At 38.3% G+C, this 26,897-nt stretch overlaps 3 protein-coding genes across 3 annotated transcripts; all 3 read right to left on the bottom strand.

Moving 5' to 3' along the window:
* Nucleotides 1–1,083: 1,083 nt before the first annotated feature.
* Nucleotides 1,084–2,682, bottom strand: LOC141437645 (uncharacterized). The gene is made up of 2 exons (XM_074101095.1): nucleotides 2,575–2,682; nucleotides 1,084–2,419 (listed from the first exon to the last, which is right to left on the bottom strand). The coding sequence occupies exons 1-2, from the start codon at nucleotides 2,633–2,635 to the stop codon at nucleotides 1,173–1,175; spliced, it is 1,308 nt and encodes a 435-aa protein (XP_073957196.1). The 5' UTR covers nucleotides 2,636–2,682; the 3' UTR covers nucleotides 1,084–1,172.
* Nucleotides 2,683–7,700: 5,018 nt separating this feature from the next.
* On the bottom strand, nucleotides 7,701–9,525 carry LOC141437879 (uncharacterized). Its single transcript, XM_074101435.1, has 2 exons — nucleotides 9,407–9,525; nucleotides 7,701–8,754 (listed from the first exon to the last, which is right to left on the bottom strand). The coding sequence occupies exons 1-2, from the start codon at nucleotides 9,495–9,497 to the stop codon at nucleotides 8,138–8,140; spliced, it is 708 nt and encodes a 235-aa protein (XP_073957536.1). The 5' UTR covers nucleotides 9,498–9,525; the 3' UTR covers nucleotides 7,701–8,137.
* A 13,533-nt stretch (nucleotides 9,526–23,058) lies between these two features.
* LOC141437644 (uncharacterized) lies at nucleotides 23,059–25,905 on the bottom strand. The gene is made up of 2 exons (XM_074101093.1): nucleotides 25,592–25,905; nucleotides 23,059–23,534 (listed from the first exon to the last, which is right to left on the bottom strand). Exons 1-2 carry the CDS (start codon nucleotides 25,674–25,676, stop codon nucleotides 23,398–23,400), a joined length of 222 nt encoding a protein of 73 aa, XP_073957194.1. The 5' UTR covers nucleotides 25,677–25,905; the 3' UTR covers nucleotides 23,059–23,397.
* Nucleotides 25,906–26,897: the final 992 nt, after the last annotated feature.

The following is a 26,897-nucleotide window of genomic DNA, read 5'->3' as shown; positions in this document are numbered from 1 at the left end:
TTAAAAAAAACCCAGACCTAAATGGTTATGTCTGCGCATAAGATTGGGATAATGATATCCAATTAATTTTATTTTGCACTAGAGTTTAGCTTTGAAAGTAGGTTGAAAGGAATCCGGGATTTCACGAAATTATCATGGAAATTCCCAAAAATTACACCATTCAACATTCATTAATGTATTCTATGAAGAGCACTTGTCTGTATGTTTCTAGAGTTAGCGGTTATTTTTTTGGATTTTTCACGCTCAGAGAAAAAGGGAATATAACTTCTTATTCTTGTTGCCCATGTGTTATTCTATTCCTAAAATTCCAAAACCGTCCTGTATTTTAACGTAAATTAAAAATGTCACGAATAAATGTTTTTCTTTCTTTCTTTCAAATAGTAACAGATACACAACAACCACATACACATACCTACACACACATATATATATATTTTTTTAATAATATTAGGAGGTTAATACAGTTAAAAGTTAGCACATGTTTAAGGTCACTTTTACTTAGTATGAATTTTTTGAGGTGTCCCGATCTTGTTATCAGCCCACTTTTATAACAAAGCCATTGTATTCTATTATGTCCTCAAGTGCATAATCCTCATTTTAATATGAAGAGAAGTATAAGATGAAATAGCTCATCGAAATAACGGCTACTTCTACAAATACCTATTACAAAACACTACGAGTATAGCGTATCCTAACTCGTTAAATTTGTAGTATAACATGTGGCTTTTTCTTAATTTCAAGCTTTTTCTCACTTCACTTTTTAGATGGTATTTTGAGATAACTCTTGCCAGTCCACTTTACCTACCTGCTACCTACGATGATGATATTGTTATTGCAATTTGGCACAGAAACAACTGTGTTCTTTACCCCGCCACGTCAACTGAACATGAACTGAACTGAATAATTATGACTGTATAGGTAGAGTAGAGTAGAGTCATTCACGATGACGCGTACCGTGGTTCTTAATACAATGTCATTAATGTCTTAATACAATGTCATTTTGACAAAATCACGCGTCTTTGTGGATAACACTAGGTATATACCTATACTTTTTCTGTTATGGGATGCAAAAGCAAACAAGAATTATGCAAAATTTAATTTAATAAAATATTTCCTAATATTACAAAAAAATCACATCGTTAAACAGTCTTATTTACGTAAATCGAAACAATCTACTTTCCGTAGCCGCCACCGTAACCGCCAGAGCTAGCTGAAGCGGAGGCCTTTGCGCTGGCCGACGCGTAGGCCCCCGAACCACCGTGTCCTCCTGATCCACACGATCCTGATCCACAGCCGCTACTTCCTCCGTAGCCACCACCGCCATTGCTGTCGCTGCCTCCGTAGCCACCAGCGCCACCACCGCCACCGCTGCCGCCACCGAGACCACCGCCGAAGCCACCGCTACCTCCATGTCCGCCTCCTCCTGAGGTACCGCCGCCGAAGCCACCGCTGCCTCCATGCCCGCCTCCTCCTGAGTTACCGCTACCGAAGCCACCGCTGCCTCCATAGCCACCGCCAAGACCACCACTGCTTCCATGGCCACCGCCGAGGCCACCGCTACCACCATGGCCTCCAGAGCCTCCTCCGAGGCCGCCTCCGCCGCCTCCGCCAAATCCACCTCCGCCGCCATAACCACCACTACCTCCACTGCCGCCACCACCGAGGGTATATCCAGCGTTGTGAGAGCCATCATTGCCTCCGAACCCTTTTCCACCAGATCCACCAGAACCTCCGAACCCGCTATCTCCTCCATATGATCCGCCGTTGGATCCTCCGCCTGCTCCTCCAAAGCCACCGCCGCCTCCGAAGCCACCGCCGCCTCCGTAACCTCCTCCGCCTGAACCTCCAAGGCCTCCACCCGAACTTCCATGACCTCCACTTGAGCCCCCGTGGCCTCCACCATTAGAGCCTCCAAAGCCGCCGCTGCCCCCTCCACTATGTCCACCTCCTCCCTGGCTACCTCCGCCATTTCCTCCGAAGCCACCCCCGCCGCCTCCACTGTAGCCACCACCGCCTCCATATCCTCCATTTCCGAGCGTTCCTGTGAACGCAAATCCTCCTGATTTGCCATCATCGGATTTGGTAGAAATGAATTTCTCGTTGCCTCCTCCAAAGCCGGCGTTGCCGCCAGCAGCTCCACCGCCCAAGCCACCGCCCCCACCGTAGGCGCCACCGCCGCCATAGGCACCTCCACCGCCTCCTCCTTTATGGAGATGACTGAATCCGGCTTGGACTTTCCCTAAAATACTGTTGACGCCATTCTTTATGTCTTCGAAGCCGCCGCCACCGAAACCACCGCCGCCGCCGCCGCCGCCTCCGAATCCACCGCCGCCGCCGAATCCACCACCACCGCCATATCCGCCACCGCCGCCATAACCGCCGCCGCCACTCGAACCGTAGCCACCACGACGAACTCTCACTGAAACAACATTTTATCAAAGCTTAAAAACGCGTCTTAAGTATTATACAAATTAGTCTTAGATGGTCCGGCAGAAGTTCGTTAATTTAATTACTGCAAAAACTTAGTAATGCCACTTTTTGCTAAACACATAAGTATGTAAGGAGGGGCCGAACCTGTCGCATCAGACAGCCCGAGCAAGCCCAGAGCAATGATACACGCGCTGACCCGCCTCATGGTTGCTCGCTACTGCCGGCGTCTTCACCGCACGATCCTTTTATACATATTTCATAATTGATGCAGATGCTTTACTTTACTAAGAGTTCTTAAGAATTATATACGGGGAAAACAATAAGTTAAGTTTTTTTTGCGTTCCCACAACTAGGTACTCTAAACTGGTTGGTTTGGAGATTTTTTGCTGATTGATTGTGCGGGAGATTATCGTATCGAACGTCGGGTATAGAGCTGACCTTGGGAACTTGAACTGACAGTACTGTTCGTATTGCTCATATGTATATAATTATGATTTAATATTGGTACACTATGTCTACTAATAGAAACTTCCAATTAAATAAGTGTTACTGAATAGTACGGAAGCAAAATTTGAACAAAATTCGGTAAAAGCTTGACAATTAAGCAGAAATGCATGATTATTTTGTAGGATGCCAAAATTTAAAAAGATTAATAAATTTAAAGAGATTAATATGAACTATAGTATTTTTACCTTGCTTCTGCCGCTACTAATCATTTAATTTTCCATTGCTAATATTGATACGGATCTTCGCAAAATAACGGCTTAATGTTGGAAAAATCGTCCGGGAAGTCCATCGTTATATGCGTTGATGCGATAATAAATTAAAAAAAAAGTGGCATTAATTCCCGGACATGTCCAGGAAGTGTTAATTATTATGCAGGTTTTTTACTTTTAATTTCACCCAAGACCGAACATTCACCAAACAGCCAGCCAAGTGTCCAAATTACCGAGATTAAAAAAAACTTTGTTTTTTGCATTTAGCTAATGCCAATAATGATTGTGTCCAAATCATAATAAGGTGTATTTAGACTTAATTATCTTCTCGAATTGCTAAATATTTTGTAACAAAGGTATGTTTTTTTAATGTTGTGCGTTTAGGAATTGCCGCATTAACTAAAAGTAAAAATATATAATATTTATATTTACTAATCCTATAAGTTTTCTTTTAACTTATTTTGATTCTATTATCTTATGTGGAACCAAATATACGATTCGGACCCAAATCTTTAATATCGAAATTGAGGCGGGAACGTGAATTTCATTTTGTCCAAGATTTTCTGTCGTGTTACTTTTACGAAAATAAAATGAGTTCTACAAGTAGTGATGAAAATGTCCTAATGGGCACACCACAAACTCCTAACTCGTAGTCGTAGCGCAGTATCTTTTATCAGTGAGGCTTATTATTATTACTATTAAAATGTTAATTTTGTTTAGATTGTAGGTAGATTGTTATATAAACATACTGTGCCGAATAAATATAATGTTTTCGTTTTCTTTCCTCGCATATTTGGAAAAAGCAGTATACAGGCCTCGGCTCGGCAGGAATGTTTCGTGGATTCGTATCTATTGAAGGACTCCGCTGCGCCTTGACAGAAATTACTTGCTTATGAATATGAAGTAAGTTCCTTTACACCCATTCCTCGAGAGGCTGGTCCAGTCACGATGCACTATCTAATAACAATTATTCGAACGAGCATAATATACTTAATACATTCGATATAATGTGATGCAAAAACCCGCTTACCGCATCCGGGTGCGTCTATCAATGCTTTACATTTAACTAAGGGTAATGTATTATATGTGAATCCAGTTTATAACATAGTTTGTTTACATTAAAAGATAATAGTTTAATAGGAGTGGTTATAAATGGATCGGCATCGCGCGGATTGCAATATATAATTGTAATTTAAGTAGGTTGGTGGATCAAATTGTATAAAAAAATTGTTTTATTTCTAATTGTTTGTTTTTTTTGATGACCGGATAGCCAAGTGGTTAGAGAACCTGATTAAGGTCCCGGGCTCGATCCCGGACGAGGCAGATATTTGTATAAAAAATACGAATATAAAAATTTGTTCTCGAGTCTTGGGTGTTTAATTTGTATTTAAGTATGTTTATCCGTTTTCTTGTACCCACAAGACAAGCTTTGCCTACTTTGGGACTAAATAGGTCAATTTATGTCACATGTCTCGAGATATTTATTATGTTTTTTTTTTTAATACTATTTATTATACTAAGTTTTTTAATGTCTATCTATCTAGATAGTAGAGAGTAAGTCAGCTCCGGCTCTAGCCCTTCATCAAGGTAGAGCGAGATTGTCTACAGGTGGACAACCACACCGCTTTCTATCTTATTATCGCATATCGTATTTCTATCGTAATTTTGTTTTGCACTGGACTGTTAAATTGCCGTCTTCACCAGCCCCTTGCCATTTGGCGCCTAGAGCGACCGCTCCACTTGCTCTATCCCAGGGCCGGAGCTGGTACAGATGCGTATTCTACTGCGCTGCATGATACTCGTACCATAGGGCAGGCGTTTCAACCTTTTGGTTTCAATTCAAAGGCACACTTTTCGTTCATCAAAGTTTCACGGCACACCGTATTGAATAGCCAAGTGCGAGTCGGACTGGCGCGTAGAGCACCTAAAGGGCTCCGTACAGTATACCCATAATAATGTTTAACATAACGGACAGCTGAGGCTTATTCGCGGCACATCTGTTGAAAATCTCTGCCATAGGAAAATCTCTGCCATAGGATATAAGAGAAAAAAGAACCTCAAAATGACGTGTACGCATATTATTGACCACTTGACCATTTTTGATTAATGACCCACCGCACACCTTGAAGGTTCCATATCCGTAGCTGTCTTGTGGCCTATACAAGGATGCTTTGTAATTAATCCCAGTCGGGTAAAAAGTACCTAATAGTGAATTTTGGATTCCCCAAGAAACTAATTTAGCAGCGGCCAGGCAGACGGTGATGTCACATGCTCGTAATTACAATAATTCAAATTAGCGGGTGCATTGTTGCCGGTCGTTACAGGCTTGATGTCATGGTTTTTTGCATGCGCCTGCGCTGGCTTGGCGGAGAGTACAGGCGGCGTCGGTATGGAAAAATTGTTCAGTATTTAAAAATATTTTCCAACTTGCGGGCTTTTCACTCATAACAATTTAATTTGTTAATATTCATATTTGAACCCAATCTTGCAATCAATTCGTGTATGGTTAAGTAGAATTTGTGGTTCATGTTAATTGTTTTTTGTTTAATTAACAGAATCACATTCACTGTGTCAAAATCAAAATCGTTGGAACCATTTTGTTTTTGTTGACATTTTTCACAGTTTTGTGAAGTGAATTTTAATTTTATATTTAATTTTATTGTTTTTGACATTTTAATTATTTTATTGTTCGTTTGATTGATTGTTCCTATTGCATAAATTTGACTTAGATTTAAGTATATTCTTGTTTTACTTTTAATTATTATTATTGAATTGAATTCTAATTTGACATTCTAATTTTTTTTTTATTTTTTATTCTGGCTGACAATTTTATTGTAATAAGATTTATTTATTTTGTATACATTTGACGATCCATAATGTATTTTTTCAAAAGGTAATAAATAAATCTAACCTAATCTAATCTAATCATTCGTCATCCTTCGGGCACGGAACGGAATCCTACAAAGTAGCTCCAACAGTAGGGATGGCGTTTTATCTCTTCTAAGTCGCTATAATTGTTAGCAGAGTGGTCATTCGTGGTCGTCGGATGACAATCAGTTGTGAACCCTTAAAACAATTAAACTTTTTTATTTATTCGACTGGACGGAAAACGAGCAAATGGGTCTCCTGATGGTAAGAGATCACCACCGGCCATAGACACCTGCACCACTTTCTTTTTTTTCTTGGGAAAATTGTTTTTTTTTTTCGAACTTGTTGATCTTGACTGAGATGGCTTTTACAGCTTACATGAGAGAGGGAAATTCCTTTTGCCTTCCACGCGGAGCTGGAGTCTGGAGTTGTTGTCAATAAAGAGCACTGCTCACTCTCACACTAAGTCGCCTTGTACATACGACACCCACGTGAAGAGATGGGTTCGTCCTATTTTGAAACCGGGTACGGCACGGACATATTTGATACGGCGTTTTATACAATGGCCTAAAACTTGATGCATAAATTTAGTAGGTAAGACACCTAAGTAATATCATATCTATATGAATTCAAACTTCCTCTTTCAACTTTTTATATTTTTACGAAAAGCAACTTAGCCGTGATATTATTTTCTAAATTTTTTGCTTCATGTTATCGTGGTTGACTGTATCTCATTAATGAGTTAAACACGAGTCCGTTAAACCAAGAATTTACCGGAGCACGTAAATATGGAAAAACTGTGTGGTCATGACGAAAACCCAAAATTCATGAAAAACCCAACGTCATTAATTATTAAAATTGGAGAGATCATACACCGTGACGAGATTTCCCTGTCCCTTTCTAAGAATGCGAGCAATCATATTCGCGGCAATAGTTTGCTATTGCTTGGTGCGTGGGCTATAGATTTCTTGTTGGTTAATTGACGGAGAAGATCAGCTGTTTACCGTGTTATTTATTTAGCAAACACAACAGACATGCAAGGAAAATTATACTAACATATACGCTGTTGTGGCCCCATAGAAGCGGAAGTGGAAGAGAAAAAACTTCTGCCAACTTAAAACTATTTAAGTATATAAACTTGTGTTGCCAGCAACAGCATTCCTGATGTAAAGATTCAAGGATCTATTTCTGTATTAGCCTGCAATAATCTATTACTTAAATCTGCATCTATACGTAGCACATAGAATTATTTGCTACCATTAATTGCTTCGCAATGTTTAGCTCGTGGCACATCAATTTTCGATCAACTATTTGTTCGATGGTGTTTCTGTTGGCACAAGACGGTAGAACTGATCTTTTGTAACAGATACGACCGTGGTACATTCATAATTATACTCGTTTCTCTCAAGTAATTTTTCTTTTTAAGTACTTGAGGGCTCTGAAGAAATAGTTTTCTGCAATTTAGACGATTCATCTTGTCGACGAGTACCTATGCATCACCGTCCCGTTGTATGTGCTAGACTCCCGCTCAAGGCGTTTGAAAAATTTAAAAGCTTGTATTCTGATTTAGGCTGTACGTACGACTTCATTTTGCAGAGCTTTTAACAAATTCTAAAGGATATGATAAGTGTTCTTTACTTTTGGGAGTAATTATTGGGTTTGAAATATTTTAAAGGAAAACACAAATTAATACTAAAGTTCGCTATCCTACTTTTATTAGTTTAGACTACATGGCATAAAAATACATTTTAAAACAATATATTTCATATAACTACGTATCTGTAACAACAATTATAGAGCTGCTATGTAAAATCGGACTAAACAAATTAGGTACATTAATTTTGTCGGTAAACAATAAAGCAACCAAGCTGCTATGAGGTCTTATAATTATCTACAGCTATTAGGTCTAGTGGATGTACGTTTTCTTTTCAAAAATAACATAATGTTCCTGTTTCTTGTAACAATACCTAATCTAAAGTAGGTACGGCATTTGAACTTTGGATCTATAAAAAACACATTTTTTCGGATAGGTACTTGCGGAAACAAAAACCGATATACTAAGCTTTTAAGCTTATTTTCCAAGTGTAGAAGCCCGGTTTTACCTACCAGCTATCCAGGTTAACCTAGGCTTTCGATTCAGGTCTGGGCGCGCCATAAGCCGTGGCGTGACTACTGGCGACTCCTCCCCGACCAGTACTATACGCATTGGCCACAGCCGTCGCTCCGCCAGGCATACCCCCGGATCCTGACCTGCCTCCGTACCCGAAGAACATCGGGAAGAAAGCCGCAGCCGGCATCCTAGGAGCGAAGTCATCTTCGTCTTCTTCATCCTCAACTGGTCTCTTCACTTGCTTCTTTTTCTGCAACCTCTTCTTTGGTCTTTGCACAGGTTCTTCAACTTCTTCGACTTCTGGCTCTGTTATTTCGGGCACGGTTTTGGCCGTGGTAGCGAGGTCTATTCTCTCGGTAGGTTCAGCCAGCTCAGTTGATTCCGTAGGCGATTGCGGTTGCTGTGATTGTGGATAGAAGACCTCGTTTTGCTGAGGGGGTAGGTAAGTTAGGTCTGGTTGGGTCTGCCGGCGCCGGTCGGTGGTGGGGAGGTAGTACTGGCTGGGCTGGTCGTCGGGTTGCTTGAACATGAAGGCGGCCATGCCGGCGCCTGCACGTTGGGTGTAGTATGGGTTGTAGTATCGGCTCAAGGCAACGCCGCCGCGGTTGCTGTCACTTGCGCCATAAGACACTGAATAGAGGAAATAAATTTCTATTAAAAGGTAGGTAGATATTAATTGGATTGACTTGGAGTTAAAGGGTTTTTTCAATTAGCGTAAATTAAAAATGTCGACAACGCACGAATAAAATTATTAAAAGCATGGTGGCAATAATAATGCACGAATAAAAATTATTAAAAGACATGGTGGCTCTCAGATTTATTCCAGCTTTCAATACGAAGTTGCTCAGGAATACGTCAAGATAAAATCTGTGTCGATGCCTTACCATTTTTGTCCACTTTATTAAAAAATTAGAACAAAAAAGTTAAAACAATTATAAATATGATTATCATATGACATACGACATGCAATACTGTCTGTAGATAGACAGGGCTTATACTCGTACTTTCTTTAAAGGCCGGCTACAGACCAATGACTCTCCTTGAGTTGTTGGTGAACATTTCCCATCAGATGTCCCGCATGCTCGTTTGCCTCTTCATAATAATAAAAATTAAAAAAGCATACGACATGAAAACCAATCGGATAAGAGCAACCAAAATTTTTTATACAAATTCAAAAATGTTAGTTACAAACAAAAAAAAAGTGATTTTGTTTAATTTTTGCTCTTCATTTCGTACTCTAAATGATAAAACACTGCCAAATTCTAAAACAAAAAAAACTTACATGAATCCACATTTCCATAATAGGGGTAGTATGGGTAGGCGTCTACCGCCCACAGAGCGCAGCCCAGCACCAAGATCGATAGAACCTCCATGGCTTCGTAGTATTCAGAGTCAAGTTGCGGAGTGTCGTCTGTCACTAGACGCAGGGTTATATATCCTTCGTCCAGGACTCATTAGGAGTCAGGACACGTCTCGAGCGCGTCTGCCCCGTCATTTTACACTCGGTTTCGGATCCAACCGTTATGGGACTCTGGACATCCTAGTGCTAATCTGGCAAATGCAACACGTATGGGACCGTTCGGTTTATGGGTTTGTAAGATTTGTTTACTTGTTTTGGTGAGTCAGTATTCAAATTTTTACATTTGGCAGAATTTGCTGGTGCGATCCGTTTATCTGCGGTTCTCGTAACAAATAAATGCTCATCTGGATGTATCGTCATGTTTGGATTAAAAATATTTTTTGTACCATTTTGGGATGTTTCGTTTAAGACTGATACACGCATTTCAAAAAAGTATCGTGCAATTTTTTAGGGCGTAGGAAAAAAATATAATAGTTGTAGTAGTAGTTAGTTATAATAGCTTTTCAGCAGTTTTTTGATCATCATCATTAGTTTAGAAAAAAGCTCCTAGAAAACATTTCTGAACAATTGACCTGTAATAATTGCGAATTCGCTCTCTTAATACTCGTAAATTCAGGACGATAACATCAAAATCTGGAAACATCCCCAACGAACATTCCAGTCCTCACAAATGTGATAATTTTCAATAATCGTGTGAACTTCGAAGACAAAGTGCTATAAATAAGGGTGTATTAAGGTGCGCGGGAGTGCATTATGCGCGCATGCGCGGCATACGGCGCAACGCCGCATCTTAAGCAGGCCCATTCATGGCGATTTATAATACGTGTTTACTAGGCTTTATCACTTCTTGGAAACGTGTTTGCGGACTTCGGGATTAGTAACCGAGACAGGGAAGGGTAGAAACTGTTAATTAGACTAGAGGATTGTTAAAAATTGGGGGCTTTAATGTCTTTTGAATGATGAAGTGCCCTTCGACGAACTAGCTGTAATGTGCCGCTCGTCACAGAATAAGTAATACTACAAGTAAGTGTAAGCGAATATAACCCGCGAATCCTTTATTCTAAATGGACAGTCGTACTTGTAAGTCACACGGAACAACTGTCCTGAATTGTTTTAGGTGTACATGTTTGGGTGTATTATGATTTGACGTAAGCCAAGACCACTCTGTAGCCTGAGCCTAAAAAGCCTAAAGAAAGGAAGACCTAAGAAAAAATATGTATTTAAAGGTTATGTACTTATGAGGTTGTACGGATGAGTTTTTGTCTATAGCACGGTTGATTCTCCGGTAAATAAAAACACTATCCTGCAAGTGTACCTAACCTACAGTGTGCAATATCTTGAGAGTCACCATTAGACCTATCAGCTAATCTTTTTCTATCTCGTTCAGAGAAATGGTTATTACTAGCTTCATCCCACGGCTTAACTACTATTGAATAATAAAAACTGGCCAAGAGCGTGTCGGACACGCCCGAAATAGGGTTCCGTAGCCATTACGAAAAAATTAAGTAATATTTTGATAAGGATTTCGTATTTTGTACGGAATATTCCAAGTTTAGGTATATTTTATACCTTAGGCTGCTATTTACTCTTAAACTACTAATATATCTCAAGAAAACTTACCCGTTGTAGTTTTCCTTGTAAGTTTGATATACTTACTACCATCCTGATTTTTTTTTAATTTTTTCCACTCACCGGTGGATTTTATTTAGATTTTAGAGGGGGGAGGGGGAACGCTCGATTTTAATGAAAATTTGCACTTTAAAGTTGAATATTTTTCAAACAGATCACTGAATCGAAAAATCGTTTCAGTAACCCCCTAATGCTTTTTTAAAAGACCTATCCAACGATTCCCCACACTACCAGGTTGGATGAGAAAAAAAAAACACCCCCACTTTACGTCCATCGAAGGTAATCTAACAATTTTTTTTTGAATTTTTAATTGTAGGTACCATTTTGTTGGCATAGTTGGTATATATTCGTGCAAAATTACAGCTTTCTAGCATTGATAGTCACTGATAAGCCGCGGACGGACAGACAGACAGACAGACATGGCGAAACTAGAAGGGTTCCGTTTTTGCCACTTTGGCTACGGAATCCTAAAAATTGGCTAGTTCTCTCCCCTTTTGTGCAATTCCTTCATATGCACTTATGCGATCCTCCTTTTTAGCATAATTTTTCACAGCAGCTTTTAAGCAGTATCCAGCACAAACAGGTGCTACAAAAACGCTGATTTCTCTTTGATAAGTAGCATTATACGTCAAAGGATTTTGTGAATGAAATTTATGACCTCAAAATGACATCAGGTATGAGAGGCACGTTACTATCTTGCCAGTTATCTCTCGTACCAGTTAGTGAGATAGCATCGCACCCACGGCAGGGAGCTCTAAATACTCATAAACGTCAGGTGGACCGTCCACGCAGTTTGACACTTACGTATTATGAATGTTAGACGGAAACATTACTGGGTATTAGTATGGTCGGCTTGCTGCGTGATTCATGCGTCGAGATCTTCATAGGCGCTGTTCAGTATAAATTGACATATTTAGCTGGATTAAAAGTTTAAGAATTTAGAACATTAAATAATGTAATGTGTATAGGATGATGCGGGAGACGAGAGCAGGACAAACCCCACACCTTTTGTAATTGATACACACACACACACAAACATCACGCCTGTATTCCCAAATGGGGTAGGCAGAGCACACGAAACGTTACCGCTTCGGAGCCACTTTTAGCAATTTTAGGTTTTAAGTTTGACAAAAACGGTACAATAGTGACAGGTTGCTAGCCTGTCGCCTACGGTACGTGTGTATGTAATTGATAATAGGCAATAAATACCATTCTTCGGGGTACAGAAAAGTTAGAACATTGTGTGTATTTCGTTTCAGATTCAAAGGCAAGAAAATAACAAGACAACAACGCGACTGCTGCAACCAAGCTGCAACCGAGATAATGCAAGGTGTTTTAAATTCGTCTGGAAGGTTTCAGTTAGTGGTTACGGTAGTTGAAATGAAGACCACTGTACATTTTGTTACGTGTTTTTCTATTACCTACAGTTAGCAATTTTTTCGTACATTAGTCGATGTTCAAAGTGTACCGCGTCAAATGCTCTCTACCCAACATTTCTAATTAAATACTATGAGCTTGTAGTATTACGATTTACGAAACAAGTTCAAGACAATTTGTATGGCTTTTTAGCAATATCAATATATGTATATATATATCTCTCGTGACATTTCTATTCCTCTTATTTTAATTCTGTAAAAAAGAAAGCATAAGTTCTTCTGGTTTAAAGATAAACCATCTAAAGTATAAGTACGGCCCTACGAATAGAGTCGCATCAGATATTGCACGCTTTGTTGTTTCAGATATTGGTGCTGGTGACAGCATCCATTTTAGGAAAGTATATTTATAAGATGTTTCCCGCGGCATCGATCCAAGTTTGTAAGAATTTGGAATGTCTCCATCTTTCGGTCATCACTCATCACTCACTACAGCGACATCCTCTGCGCTAAATCCCTACTTAGTTCGACCAACAAATTGCGCCTGCAAGCCACGCATTAGATGGTAGATATGCAAAGATCCGATAAGATTGCAGACCAGTGCAAGGACCTCCGAAATTTAAATTTAGAGAACAGTTAAGTTTTAAAGTAAAGTTTTGTCAGCTGCTACGGTTTAGTAAGATTCTACGATGATTTTATGTACACGTAGATGAAATGGTACTGAAGGCAGACTAATTGAAGATTCTTTCAAAATATTATTTAGCTGCTAAATTATACAATATGACACAAAAGCGGACAACGCCTGCCCTCAGGTGTCAGTGTTAAGCCACAATCTCTTCAGCATTTCCCTGAACGCAGCCACAGACAGTCCATTTCTAACGTTTATAGAGTCAGTGTCACTACTGCAGGGCTACTACGAAATTAGAAAATCGAAGTTCGTGTCGTTCGGTCCCTCTGATACTTACACTATTTAATACTAGAACGAGAGGGACGATACGATACGAACTTCGATTTTCGAACTTCGAAGTGTATCAAACTTCACAGACGAAAACTTATTTTGTACTAGTGAGGAATTATGGACAGGTGAAATATCGGTAGATGGCGTTAATACAGTAAAGCCAGTTTGACGTTACAGTCTTGCTTGCGATTGACAGATTTAGTTATTCAACCAATCACAAACGGATTCATCCTCATGATTATAGCGCCAACTCGCTTGTCACAGAAACCGTTATCAGACATATGTAAGTCCGTGTGATATAATCAGGCCAGTGATTTTTCAGTACAACGCCCACAAAAATTGATACAAATAATTCAGTTCCGTAAGTTATGCGTGCAACTCAACATTTTGCTCATGTGTGACCGTATGCTACCCTCCTTGACTCCGAGATTGAGACCACCTGCCGCATTCCGGGAAACACCGCTGCACGTACTCCCGAACTGAGGTGATGAGACAATTTATGCAGTTATGCGCAGCGGAGCGCCCTCAAGACGCGCTGTCTGCACCAAGAATTCTTGCTCGGAAATTGTATTGTTCATGAATTTTGATTGGTCATGTTTGAGTTTGAGTTGTTGGCAGATGCATTTGTTTTTCGTCCGTTGTAGTCGCAAATTGACCAGAAGCCGTATTGGATGCTGACCTCTCTTCTACCCTCGACTTGTGATTCCAAGTTGTTTAGACAATAATAAGACTTCAAAGTTGGTAGTCAGCTTTGAAATAAGAAAAATAATCCTAATTTAAACCATCTCGTGACCACTTGAAACTCGTTGTCTTTACGACCTCGCAATGTAATGCAACTTGTATAAGTATGAAAGGGAAATTATCGAATCTGGCTACAAGGTGGCACTAAACCTTTCGCCTGCGTCTAGGCATTTTGCTAGGTTACTTTTAGGGGCTGTTTCACCATCCATTGATTAGTGTTAACTGGCGGTTAGGTGTAATGCCGTCTCTATTTGTATTGTTCGAATAGACGGAGACGGCATCACATTTAACCGTCGGTTAACGCTAATCAATGGATGGTGAAACAGCCCCTTAGTAACGTAATGTAACAGTGGAACAATTTCTTGATCATTCGTACTTTTTGTGGGTACAGGAAAAAACACTAGTGCTTGCGCTGCTGTATTTCAGTGTGAGTATGATAGTTGATGATATTCGCACGTTGATGAGGTTCTCATGCCTTCTGGACTGGTAACGCATCTGGAACCCAGTTGATCATTTGCCGAGCTATGCATAAAAGCTATATTCAACTTTCAAAGCTTTTGGCTGCGGGTCGCTCAAACCAAACATTTCTGATGTGCATTAGTCATAAGTACTTGTTTAACGTCCAACGTCTTACTAATAAAGATGAAGATGACGAAGCTAAAAAAGGTCCGATGCTAGAATCAACTACTAATACCTAAAATCCTTGAAAACAAAAGACTGCGATAACAAACCAAGACACAGTTCCCTAAATACAAGGAAAACAGAAAAGCGTGGTCGATACCCGGCGATCTCGTAAATCAAAGCATTACCACTATCATGAGTTTACAGTGACCGTACTCGATAGCGACGGCGTAAATTATTTGTAGAGGCGCTGTACAATTCTCCATACAAATAATTTACGCCGTCGCTATCGAGTACGGTCACTGTAAACTCATGGTAGTGGTACAGCTGTTGTGAACTTAGTCACGTACTACGCATGCATGCAAATGCATTGACAATAAAACAGGAAAATTTTCGATAAAATTGACGTCAATCACAATGTGCGTGGAATAGCTAGACCTTTCTCAGACAAGGCTTTGATTATTCAGTTGGTCATTAACCGTGGGATAGTCGCTTTTTCCTTATAGATCGGATGGATTCTATTTGTAAACAATAATGCGTGCATGCTATTGATCTTCTTTTGTTTGTTTAATGTCCAGTGTAGAAGATTTGTAATAAAGTAACTTTGCTTAGGCGTTTTTTAAACGCACCGTTGACGCACGTTTGTGTCGATACAAACACGATGCGCACGCGAGTTGTATTGGCTGCTGAATGGAAAGAAAAACGCGCGTTGACGATGCTATTATAAGGCTCCAAGGCATTTTCTTTTTTCTCATTAGTCTTCTTTAAAATACAATGACTCTTTATTGTACACCAGGAATAGTACTAACACTACTTCCTACTACAATTTAAAATAATTATCTCAGACTTGATCTTATTATATTCAGAGCCGTTTTTCACCTATTAGAGCTTAGTATGCTGCATGCATTCGGTAAGCTTGATTATCAGGTGAGAGTTGAGCAGCTATCGGTTATCGTTTAGTAATGGAGTGGGGAGTAGGGGGCCCCAATGAATTGCGGGACCCTGGGCACGTGCCCAGTGTGCCCAGTGGGGAAGAGGGGCCTGCATATATTATAAAGGCGGAAGTGTCAGAAATTTTACATGTAATTTGGTTTGTAAATAGTATCTCTGTTTACCAAAATATCTCCACGTCCACGGGACAGGGATATATACGAATATCTCAACCATGTTTAATGAAGACCCCTAAGAATTGTAAGAATTTATTGAAATTCTGGAGTATCAATTCAAATGCCAGATCTAATGGTCCAGGAGGGCAAAGTCGCCATAAAGGCTAGTATAGTCTTAATAAAGTGATCCTTGCTTGTGAGGTTTTGGTCCGATCGAATGTAGGTACTATTACGTCATATTGGAGCACATACATTGTGATCGGGTACCATTGTGACGGCTATGACGCACTTGCATGAGATATCATCGGACTACTTAATCATCGGTTACTCACCGTTCTGATGGAACAATACTCGCCAGTCACGAATCTCGTCCACTCGGGAATACCTGGACGGAAGTCACAATCTACTCGTAAATTCAGATCAAGTTCGCCATATTTAATTTACAACCTCATCTATGCTTTTTAGTTAAAATTCGGGCAGCGTACTGTGAATTTTTATTGTTCACCAATGAAATAAATTCTTTTAATAATAGTTGCAAATACAGCGCTGGCAGATTGTAAATCCTAAGCGAGGTCATCGAGGAACTTCTTTAGAAAAAAATCGCGAAGCTCTTTGTCGGTTTGAGTCAATAAATTTTTGCTGAGACAATGGAGTACAAAGCAAGCAATTAATGAATGTTTCATTATTTTTTTATAGCTAATGAATTTGTTAGGAACACCTGCGTTTTTAAGTGTTTTGTATTGTTTCGAATGGGTCATGTTTTAAATTCTTAATTTTAATCTGTAAATAGAGGGGATCTTTTTAAATTACCTACCTTGTTTGTGAAACGATGTACCTACGTGAACAAAGGTATCATGTCATCAACATAGATTGAATTGTAGCTGTCCCTTCAATTTAGAACTTTTATGCTCTGTTTAGTCCGTTATTATTTTTGGATACAATGACGATGTGCATAATTATTTTAGTTTCTATACCTAGTGCCATCCACGAAGAGAAGACGCGTGATTTTGACAAAATTAGACATTAATGACATTGTAATAAGAACCACGGCATGCGGCATTGTGAATGACTCTACCTATATTTGATTTTATTAAATGCTCCATGTTTTTGTTTACTTGTTGTAAAGTGTTATTTCTTCCTATATCCACCTTTTAACCTAAGACCATAGGGTACAAGTCTAACGACAACCGCTAGAGTGAGTGTCCTATTGTCCTATGTAAAATTGTCGAATTAATATCATAGGAAATGCCTATGTTCTAAAATTAATAATTCCTTTCACGTTCGCTTTTGCCCGACAAAGGCGATGAAAAAGAGATATGCTTCTATATCTGCACATGTATGTATGTATTTACTTATGTTTCACCATACCGTGTAGACTATTCATCTGATATTAATAAATGAGTTGTTAATCAATTCGTTATTACAGTGCGGGTGATAATAGCCAGTATTATTGGTGTTAAAATTACAATTATTTCAACTGAAGATTTAGGAGTTTTTGAATGTCGTCTTCGTCGCTCCCTGAAACGACGGAACGCCACACCCTCCGGCTAGAAGTCGGAGCTCAGGAACATCTGCTAGTACTTGACAAGCACATAGTCTGAATGAGCTAAAATTGTTGTATGAGACCCGAGCGATGATGTAGAATAGAGTTCAGTCTAAAGCGGCCGTTGTACCTACTCGCTTCGGTACAACTTGGGGATCTTCAAAAAAACCGGCCAAGAGCGTGTCGGACACGCCCAAGATAGGGGTATCCGTTGAAACCATTTGTTACTTATTATTTTTTTGACAAATGGTTTACAGGATAGAGGGGGAGGGGTGGGGGGAATATAATTTTTGCTACTTTGGCAGCGATTATTTCCGGAAATCTTCACTTAATCAAAAAAGTTATTGAGAAACTTTACTATCTTTTCAAAAGAGCTGTCGAACTATGTGCCACACGTTGATTAAGTAAAAAATTTTTTTTTCAATTTCTGTTACGTGTACTTATGGAGTGCCCCACTATAAATATTTAACTACAAAACTAAATAGCGGATTTGACAAGCCACGGAACCCTAAAAAACCGGCCAAGAGCGTATCGTACACGCCCAAGATAAGGTTCCGTAGGCATTACGAAAAATCAAGTAATATTTACTTTACCACTTTGTCGGCGTGACTTATGTATATTCATGCCAAATTACAGCTTTCTAGTACTAACGGTCTCTGAGCTTAGCCGCGGACGGACAGACAAGCAGATGGACAGACATGGCGAAACTTATAGTTGACTACGGAACCCTAAAAACGAGCCTACTCATTTGTGCCGGCAACGCATCCGTAACTCAGCTTATGTTTTGGTACTTCCACCAGGTGACCCGTCAGCTCGTTTCTTTTGCCCCCTATCATAAACAAAACACTAGGGCCGGCTCCGTCTGTCGCTTAGCAACGATAAGGCGTCCTATGCGCATGCGCACCGATCGTTCTCAGAAGCCAGGGCAACCGTCTAACCGTATTGGCAACTGCGGCAACTGCCGAAATAAGTAATTACTGATGGGTGCGTAACGGCACGCGGTCCAGCCGTCTGATTGTATTCAAATATAGCTTATCCCTTAGATACAGCGTGCTCTGTTGGTGTTTAGTTATGTTTTAAATATATTAATAAGTTGGTTACGACGTAACATATCAGAAATTGAATAATAATTTATTTATTTGATTTGTACTGTGTTATGTTGTATTAATAAATAGGGCTAAAGGTGTATTATGTAATTAAAAATATTGTTATTTTGTTAATATGAAGCCTTGAGTTTTGAAATAAATATTATTATTATTATTTTCACATTAAATAAATTAAACCTTGTACTATTTGTATCATTTATTTATTTATTAATGAAATTTACAGAATTACGGTTGATGGGCCAATCAACTTTTTTACCGACACTAATCTGTCCGCGACATTTTTCAAACAATTGCAGATTTTTGTAAGTAAACATGTTTTTTCTGTAATTTAATAGATGGTGTACATGAATACATACCATCCTATGTAAGTTCAACCTATTAAACCGTTGAAATATCTTTTGGAAGTACGAATTTTGGTAACGCCAGAGACAATTTTGGTAACGCAGGAGACGCCCAAAGTGTCGGTAAAATAGTTGATTGGCCCTGATACTAATACGCTATACATTTTAATAAATGAAAATATTATCACATAGAATAAAATACCAAATAATCACAAATAGTAATAAAATAGGTATACTTCTATCTAAAAGTTATTTAGGGTTTTACAATGGCTAATTAAGATTTTCAGTCTGTTCTTATTGGTTGCGCTATGCTATTAGCACTGATTGGATAATTGGAAGTACCCTATGGATTTTGATTCCTCTGCAATTTTTTTATGGAGTAATTTTTTATTCATATACAAAATACCACAAACGTTACAAAACGCTACATAAAACGTTACATTTTTTAGTGACATTATCTTTTGACTGCGGTAACTTTGCGCTTGCTTTCGTCATTACTTCAAGGGGTGGTGAGTTCCTACCTGTTTGCTATTCATTTCAGCTTGATTGTCCCACACGTGTCTGAGAAAAAGGATCTGGATAGATTGAAAGATGGATAACAGAGATCCTGTAACGGTTCTGTTTTTGGCGACTGAGGTAACCAAAACTATGCCACTTTATTTTTACGTGGAGGAAGCGGCGGGTATAGACTATAAGTAACTATTTATTTATTTCTTGGTTATTTATAATTTAATTCAATCTATTTTTATTCACGTGGAGGTATGTGGTTTATTTATTTATTTATTTTATTTCTATATAATATATATATTTGTGCGTGCTGGCGTTTAACGCCTCAGCCTACGTTAGTACTATTATATATTCTGTGCCTCAGCATAATGCTGAGTCAGCGACCGTTTCGCTTTTGCGGGGACACACAAAATTGTGTACTATGTTACTATTTTCATGTGTGTTTTCATCTTGTATTTGTGTTTCTTCCGTATTAGTGAGTAAATGTCTTCTTTCTTTCTTATAAGTAAAGTGTAAAGTATAGTTTACTATATTAGAACAACCTTTCTCTCCACACCCCGTGTGCGCATACATTATGCGGTGCGCGTGCGCGTCTCATTGTAATGTCGGCCCGCGCGCCGTTCTATGAATACTATTAATACCATTATCCAGCACTTCTTCATCTGCGATAACCGAACGTAGTCCTACGAGGCTTGTGTGTGTAATTTTGAGTTACTCGATTTTTGAATATCGTTGTAGCTTTTTTTTATTTGGCTGGGCAAGCGTCGTAACTATCAAAATCAAAAACATTTTACATGTTTTTTCTTCATCATTATCATATCAGCCGTAGGACGTCCACAGTTGGACATAGGCCTCCCCTTCAGTTGCTTCGGTTAGAAGTGGCCGGCCGGACAGCATTTTTTTCTGAGCTACATATCCACTAAAATTATATAGATACTAGCGTTTACCCGCGGCTTCGCACGCGTAAATCATTAGATACAACAGTTGAATTGGAATTCCGGGATTTTATTAAATTCTCGTGGGAATTCCCTTAAATTAAATCGTGATTTTCATTGACGTTAAATTCAAACACCCATGCCAAATTTCATGACTCTAAACCCAGTTGCTATTTCGAGATTTTATCCCTATCCCGTGGGAATATCGGGATAAAAGGTAGCTTATGTGTTATTCCAGATGTCCAGCTATCTACATACTAGTACTTACCAAATTTCATGACTCTAAGCCCAGCGGTTGTTATTTAGAGATTTTATCCCTATCCCGTGGGAATATCGGGATAAAAAGTATTTTATGTTTTAATCCAGGTTATAAACTAACTTTTTGCCAAATTTTATCCAAATCCGTCTAGCCGTTTCAGCGGTTATTAGTTCGAGTTTTTATCCCTATCTCGTAGGAACGTCGGATAAAAAGTAGCTTATGTGTTATTTCAGACGTCAGACGTAAAGTATTTTATGTTTTAGGTTATGAACTAACTTTTTGCCAAATTTTATCCAAATCCGTCCAGCCGTTTCAGCGTGAAGAAGTAACAAACATACTCACTCACTCACAAACTTTCACATTTATAATATTAGTAGGATTGACCCCTATATTAATTTTTACCAGAAATTCACACCACTATACAACTATTTTGAACAACAAAAATTTAGGTATATTGACGTACATACCTAAGCTTAATTCGCATATTGATCCTTACTCCTTAGCACGAATTTTCAATTTAGCGAGAGATAGAAAAATTATTATTTAGCAAAATGGTCGCATTACCAAATTTATAATTTTACATCACCTTTGTTAAAAACAGCTGTAGCAAATAAATAAGTAACTGTTGGTTATTATGTCTCACCATTATCTGTTATTTTTGTGGTATTTTATTATTTCCCTTTTATATTACAGATACTGATAGTAGGTACGTAATGTCTCAGTTTACTCAAATTAAATAAATAGAATAGGTATTTAAAAATAGCTATCTATCACATAAAATTTTAGGCACTTTTCAGAGAGTGAGTTATTGGAGCGTTGGATTAAAAATATATAGTATAATATATAATATATAGTCTCTGTTGATAAGTACATTTGCATCGAAGTCGGCGCCGCAATAGTTTCCAATAAGACACCCCGTCAAATAAATCGAATTATATCTGTATAAATCGAATGTTTTCCGAGTATATCGAATGATTTACGCATAAATCGATTGGTTACTGAATTCCTTATGCGACAGCAGCCACGTACTCGACAGATTTACGCCCAATAAAGGCACCTTTGAATTGTGCCAATATGGTAATGGGTCAAGTGATATACCTACTGGTACACTTGGTACATAAATTATACAGAAGTCGGTTTTAAGGCCTGTAGGAACAAACATCTTTTCAAATAATTAATTGAATCAGGCTTTACTTAGCGGAGGCCCATATCAATGAACTAAAAGAATTATAATTAAGTTTCTATTTGTGTGTGTTCTTACAGTGGGAGGAACTGCATGAACACGCATATTTTGCATAAACTTAGCTATCATAAGGTCGCGGGTGAGCAAAGAAATTCTTTTAGTTCATTAAACATCTTTTTTATACAAAATTGCTCAGTGCCTTAAGGACGAAAGTCTTTAACCAGTTTGTGTTGCCAATAACGACATATGGATCTGTGAAACGTAGTGTTTCACTATAGGCCTTATAATTAGGCACAGAATTGCTCAGCGAGCTATGTAGAGAGAGCTATGCTCGGGGTTTCTCTACAGGATCGAATCAGAAATGAGAAGATACGTAAAATAAAGAGGGCCACCGACATAGCCAAGAAAATTAGCTTGTTGAAGTGGTAATGAGCAGGCCATATAGCACGGAGAACAGATGGCCGTAGGGGCCGAAAAGTTCTCCAGTGGAGATGGCGAATCGGTAAGCGCAGTGTATCCAATTTAGTAGATTTACATGCGTTCTGTGCACATATTAACACTACAGAATGCTCCACGTTTAATTCTTTAGTAAATATGTTTTGTCTGGCGGCTCCGAAACCTAGAACAATTACTAAAAATAAAATTTTGCCAGATTTCTCAAAGAAAATGCGTTAAAACACGTACCTAACTGTAAACAGATTGCCGAATTTTAATGTTTAGTCTCAAAAAGGTGAACTAGGTCATAAAATGAAACAACTTCTTGTTCATACACATAAAATTTATTAAGTAATTTGATGTATAGCCTCGAATCTTGTTAGAATGTTGTGTACATAAACATAAGTACACTTAAAGTGATGTTTAAGTATGTCATCTGACCAAACTTGTATGTTAACTGTCAGTGAAGTGGCACACTTGCGTAAGTTAGTTGCAAAACTTATAATTACCAACCACGTTTAATTATAAAACAGTTGTAATATCATGAAGAGAAAGCACTCAGCTGCTGTTTTTGCACAAGTAATAGAAAGTTACTATAAAATTGTACGTACATGTAAAATAACGAACTCAGTTTTCTAGTTGAAATTAAACTCGGCTTTGATATTACTGACTTTATTGTGTTGACTTCTAACTTGGTTTTTAGAATTTTTATCAGAAACATTAACATTTTTTACTTCTGGCATTAGATTACAAAACCAAGCGCGAGTTTGAGCATTATATTTTTAACCGACTTCAAAAAAGGAGGAGGTTATCAATTCGGTTGTATTTTTAATGTTAACTACTTGGAAAATCTCTATATGTCTGTGTTTTTTGTACTGCTTGCTATGTGTTTTGGTGTTCAATAAAGAGTTATTGTATTGTACTGCTCAAATATGGATGTCTTTTGAGACATCTTGTATAGAATAACTGTCAGATCTATTTCTAGATTCATCACGATCTTCATCATCAGCCAGAAGACGTCCGCTGCTGAACAAGGGCCTCCCCTCCCCCTTAGGACGCCACGATGAACGACATCAATGCTTTCACCAGTTGCAACACGATGTCGTCATACTCATTGGGAGGCCTGTCAACGCTTCGTCTTCCGGTTTGTGATCACGGTCTTATTGATGTATAACACTAGTTCTTCTCAGCAACCCTGGACCCTTGCGCGAGGTCTGTCCTGGTGTTGGTGCGTGCTTGCCGCCCCGCCGGTGCCCGGACTTGCAGAACAGACTCCACCACTACTTCCTCGATGAAAGGCTGGCTGCCGGTGTCTGCAACAGCGGTTAACAAAACGGATTATTCGCGGTAGTTCCCTTGGCTGTTCCTTCGATGGAACTATTGCGTTTTTTTCGCACTAAACTAATACTTGAAAGAAGAAATGCGTATATTTTTTCGCCTTTGTTCCTTTGCAAGAACTGAAGGAAGATGCTACTGCGAAAGTAATAAAGGCGAAAAAATAAACGCAGTTCTTCCTTCAAGTGAAGAACGTTTTGTGAAGGAACTAGGGCGAAAAAAAACGCAATAGTTCCATCAAAGGAACAGCTAAAAACCGCGAATAGTTAATCCAACAAAACTATAGAAATATTGACACATTCTTTTTTTTGTATTATTCTTAACTAGCTTTTTCTTTTTCGCCTTAGTTGAAGAATGAATAATTAATACGGCCGTGGGAATTTAAAAAAAAAACAAATCTAAAGGTACTTATTAATGAGAGAGTAATGTGACTTACTGATTGACAGACAACAACCCACAGTAGGAAACATATTGCTCCAGAATCACGGAGAATGGTTGAATATGTAATAGTTACCATTGGATTTACTTATATGATTAAAATGACAGTGTTAAGCATACATTTTTGAACTTATTTGTTTATTTTTTATTTAGTTATCGTATTTTTATTTTTGTTCACTTAGAACTCTAACTGTCCGTAATAGCGACATACTGAAAATCTACGCTTTGCTTTTGCATTCTTCCCATCTCAATTAAATAAGCCGATGTTTGTTCAATTATTTAATACTAGCTGCTGCGCGCGACTTCGTCTGCCAAAAAAAATCCCTCCGGAATTCCTAGAAATTCTATCGTAGTCTTCATTGAGGTTGCACTAAAAACAACTGTGCCAAATTTTATGACACTTAATCCAGCTGTAGAGATTTCAATACAATCAAATATCGAGATAAAAAGTAGCCTATGATGTTTAGCTATGTAACATACAAAATTTCAATAAAATACATTCAGTGGGTTTTGCGTGAAAGTGTAAAAAAACATCCATACTTACAAAATTTTGCGGTTATAGTGACAGGTTGCTACGTTGCTAGCCTGTCGCCTACGGTATTCGTTAACCCATTTACTCCGGGAATACTTAACCCCTGTGGTGTCGGGTTAGAATAACACCTCTCCATTTCTTCCGTTTCCGTGGATGTCGTAAAAGGCGACTGAGGATATAGGGTTAAGGTACATATAAGTGGGATTTATTTCCACTTTACCTAAACTCTTACTCCACGTTTATAGGTAAAAAACTCCAAACTATTTTTATTTTAATAAGTTTACTAAAATGTTAACGTTACTAAGAAATTATAAATACAATAATAACAAACACGTTTACTCATGCACGATACGCGAGGTCAGGGTCGGTACTTACTGCGTCTTCCGAATCCATAACTACTTAACTAATATCTTATTATTATAATTGAGTGCTTTTTGTCATAAAACCACAGGTTTTTGTCTACTCAAAGCTAAATCGTCGACCTACATAGTTTAGAAAACAGCAAATCATTGTGGGATTGGGAATGGCGGAAGTTTTCGTAAGTAGGTATTCTACCATATCATACCATATCTCGTAAGTAGGGACCAAACAACACGGGTTCTTGTTTAGTTAACTTCTGCAAAGTATCAGTCCAGTGTCAATGTTACTTAGTCCGAGACGAAACTGAAAGTCACTTTCTTCTTATTATCACTTAGTCATTGTATTCAAAAATAAACTTATTATATACCTAATAAGTATAAGAGGAAGGATGGAATTGGTAACTGAAATACAGTGTATCATGTACCTATTTATATATGTTTTTTTAAGAAGTTTTAAAATAGATCTCTCTAAAAGTTCACAGGATGCTCTATTATTTGTATAGTATATATAGAGTCCTTACTTGGTAGTGTTCTTCATTGTCAATTTATTACGGAAATAGTTTTGTTTTCGATTTTTTTAGCCTTAAAATTAACACTGAACAAAAAAAAATGTAAAAGAATTGCAAAAGGTGGCAAAAGAATTTGTATCAATTTTACATTGCAATAATCATGTACCTATCGTTATGTTTGTTTATTAAATGCTTACCTGTAGGTCCAGACTGCAACGTTGGTCGTTGTGGCGCCGCCACCACCGCCGCCAAAACCACCAACAAAATTAGTACGGACTTCATGACTCTGGAAGTCTGGATTTAAATTCTTTGTGTTCCTAAATTAAAACTGCTTCTTTCTTTTTTCAGCAACTGCCCAGTGTTTTTTTAAATGATAGTTTTAACTGGCCAGTCTTTTTGCGGTGTCAATTTTTTTCTACTAGTAAGTGGCCAGTGTGCTTATTAAGTGGCAGAGATTGTGTGTCACTTGCGCGAGCGCACTGCGATGTGAGATGTCGCTTAGGTCGGCGACGCCTGTGGTCTATTCTGCAATAGCGTATAAATAAGGGGGAGGTTTTTGAGAAAGTCTTTTTATAGACACCGTTTAATAAAAAAGAGTGATTTTTTTTGGTGCCACAGTTTCGTATACTGTATGACTTGCGAGAAAAATTTCACTCATCCACACAAAATCAATTCATCAACAAAATGTTTTTTTAGAAATCGCATTTAAAACGAAAAGTAATTCCAGTGGTTTTTTTTTCTAGATGAATGCCGTGGATCGATTTTATTGTAGCCACGATCCTCATTGGGGGACCGATTGGGGATTTTTTTAAATGTGTTTTGTTGAAATAAAATAAAAATTAGGTACCGAACCAAAATATGGATACCCATACAAAAGTGTTATTAAATGACGTCATAATATTTCAACATTATGATTAGTCAAATGTAAAAGGTTCTTACGAGTTTACATGATTTATAAAAAAATCACAACATTAACGCGGTGCAATATGGACCCAGTGCGTGATAATATTTTCAAATCTCGGTTAACAATGCCCTTCAAACATTCTGGATTCATTTTATAAAACATGTTTTTTTTTTATCATCCTATCAAATATTTTGACAAGCTTTCATTCGACATCCTTACGTTACTATTTACTTTTGTAGGTTGAATTTCACCTATTCTTAGTTCTATTTAGTAATTGAATTGACTTGAAATTTGTTTTTTTTTACTTATTTAATTTAACTGCGTTTGCAGGATGGCCGCCACGTTGCATAAGAGCGTGGGCGCGATTTCCAATCCGTTCCTCCGCAGCCTGTTCGCCGCGATCCGCGACTATATTATGCAGCTTATTCGATATACAGATATAATATAGATAGTACCTGAGCGACCGAGCTCCACTCGGGCTAAAACTCGGTAACCAGCGTTTTCCCAGAGATAAGACCAAGCTAGATCAGTTTTTCATCCCCAAAAACCCCTACATACCAAATTATATAAGAATTGCTCGTTTAAAGACATTAGATATA

This window comes from Choristoneura fumiferana, chromosome 18 (genome assembly GCF_025370935.1).
Source record: "Choristoneura fumiferana chromosome 18, NRCan_CFum_1, whole genome shotgun sequence".
Taxonomy (NCBI): domain Eukaryota; kingdom Metazoa; phylum Arthropoda; class Insecta; order Lepidoptera; family Tortricidae; genus Choristoneura; species Choristoneura fumiferana.
Note: the sequence above shows the minus strand (reverse complement) of the source record. Positions and strands in the feature narration are given on the sequence as shown.

Excerpts from the sequence above, each read along its gene's own strand:
- LOC141437645 (XM_074101095.1), bottom strand. The coding sequence starts at position 2,635 with ATGAGGCGGGTCAGCGCGTGTATCATTGCTCTGGGCTTGCTCGGGCTG. Across the intron at positions 2,420-2,574 it reads CGGGCTGTCTGATGCGACAG|TGAGAGTTCGTCGTGGTGGC; the intron begins GTTCGGCCCCTC and ends ATGTTGTTTCAG.
- LOC141437879 (XM_074101435.1), bottom strand. The coding sequence starts at position 9,497 with ATGGAGGTTCTATCGATCTTGGTGCTGGGCTGCGCTCTGTGGGCGGTA. Across the intron at positions 8,755-9,406 it reads TTATGGAAATGTGGATTCAT|TGTCTTATGGCGCAAGTGAC; the intron begins GTAAGTTTTTTT and ends TCCTCTATTCAG.
- LOC141437644 (XM_074101093.1), bottom strand. The coding sequence starts at position 25,676 with ATGAAGTCCGTACTAATTTTGTTGGTGGTTTTGGCGGCGGTGGTGGCG. Across the intron at positions 23,535-25,591 it reads GTTGCAGTCTGGACCTACAG|ACACCGGCAGCCAGCCTTTC; the intron begins GTAAGCATTTAA and ends CCGCTGTTGCAG.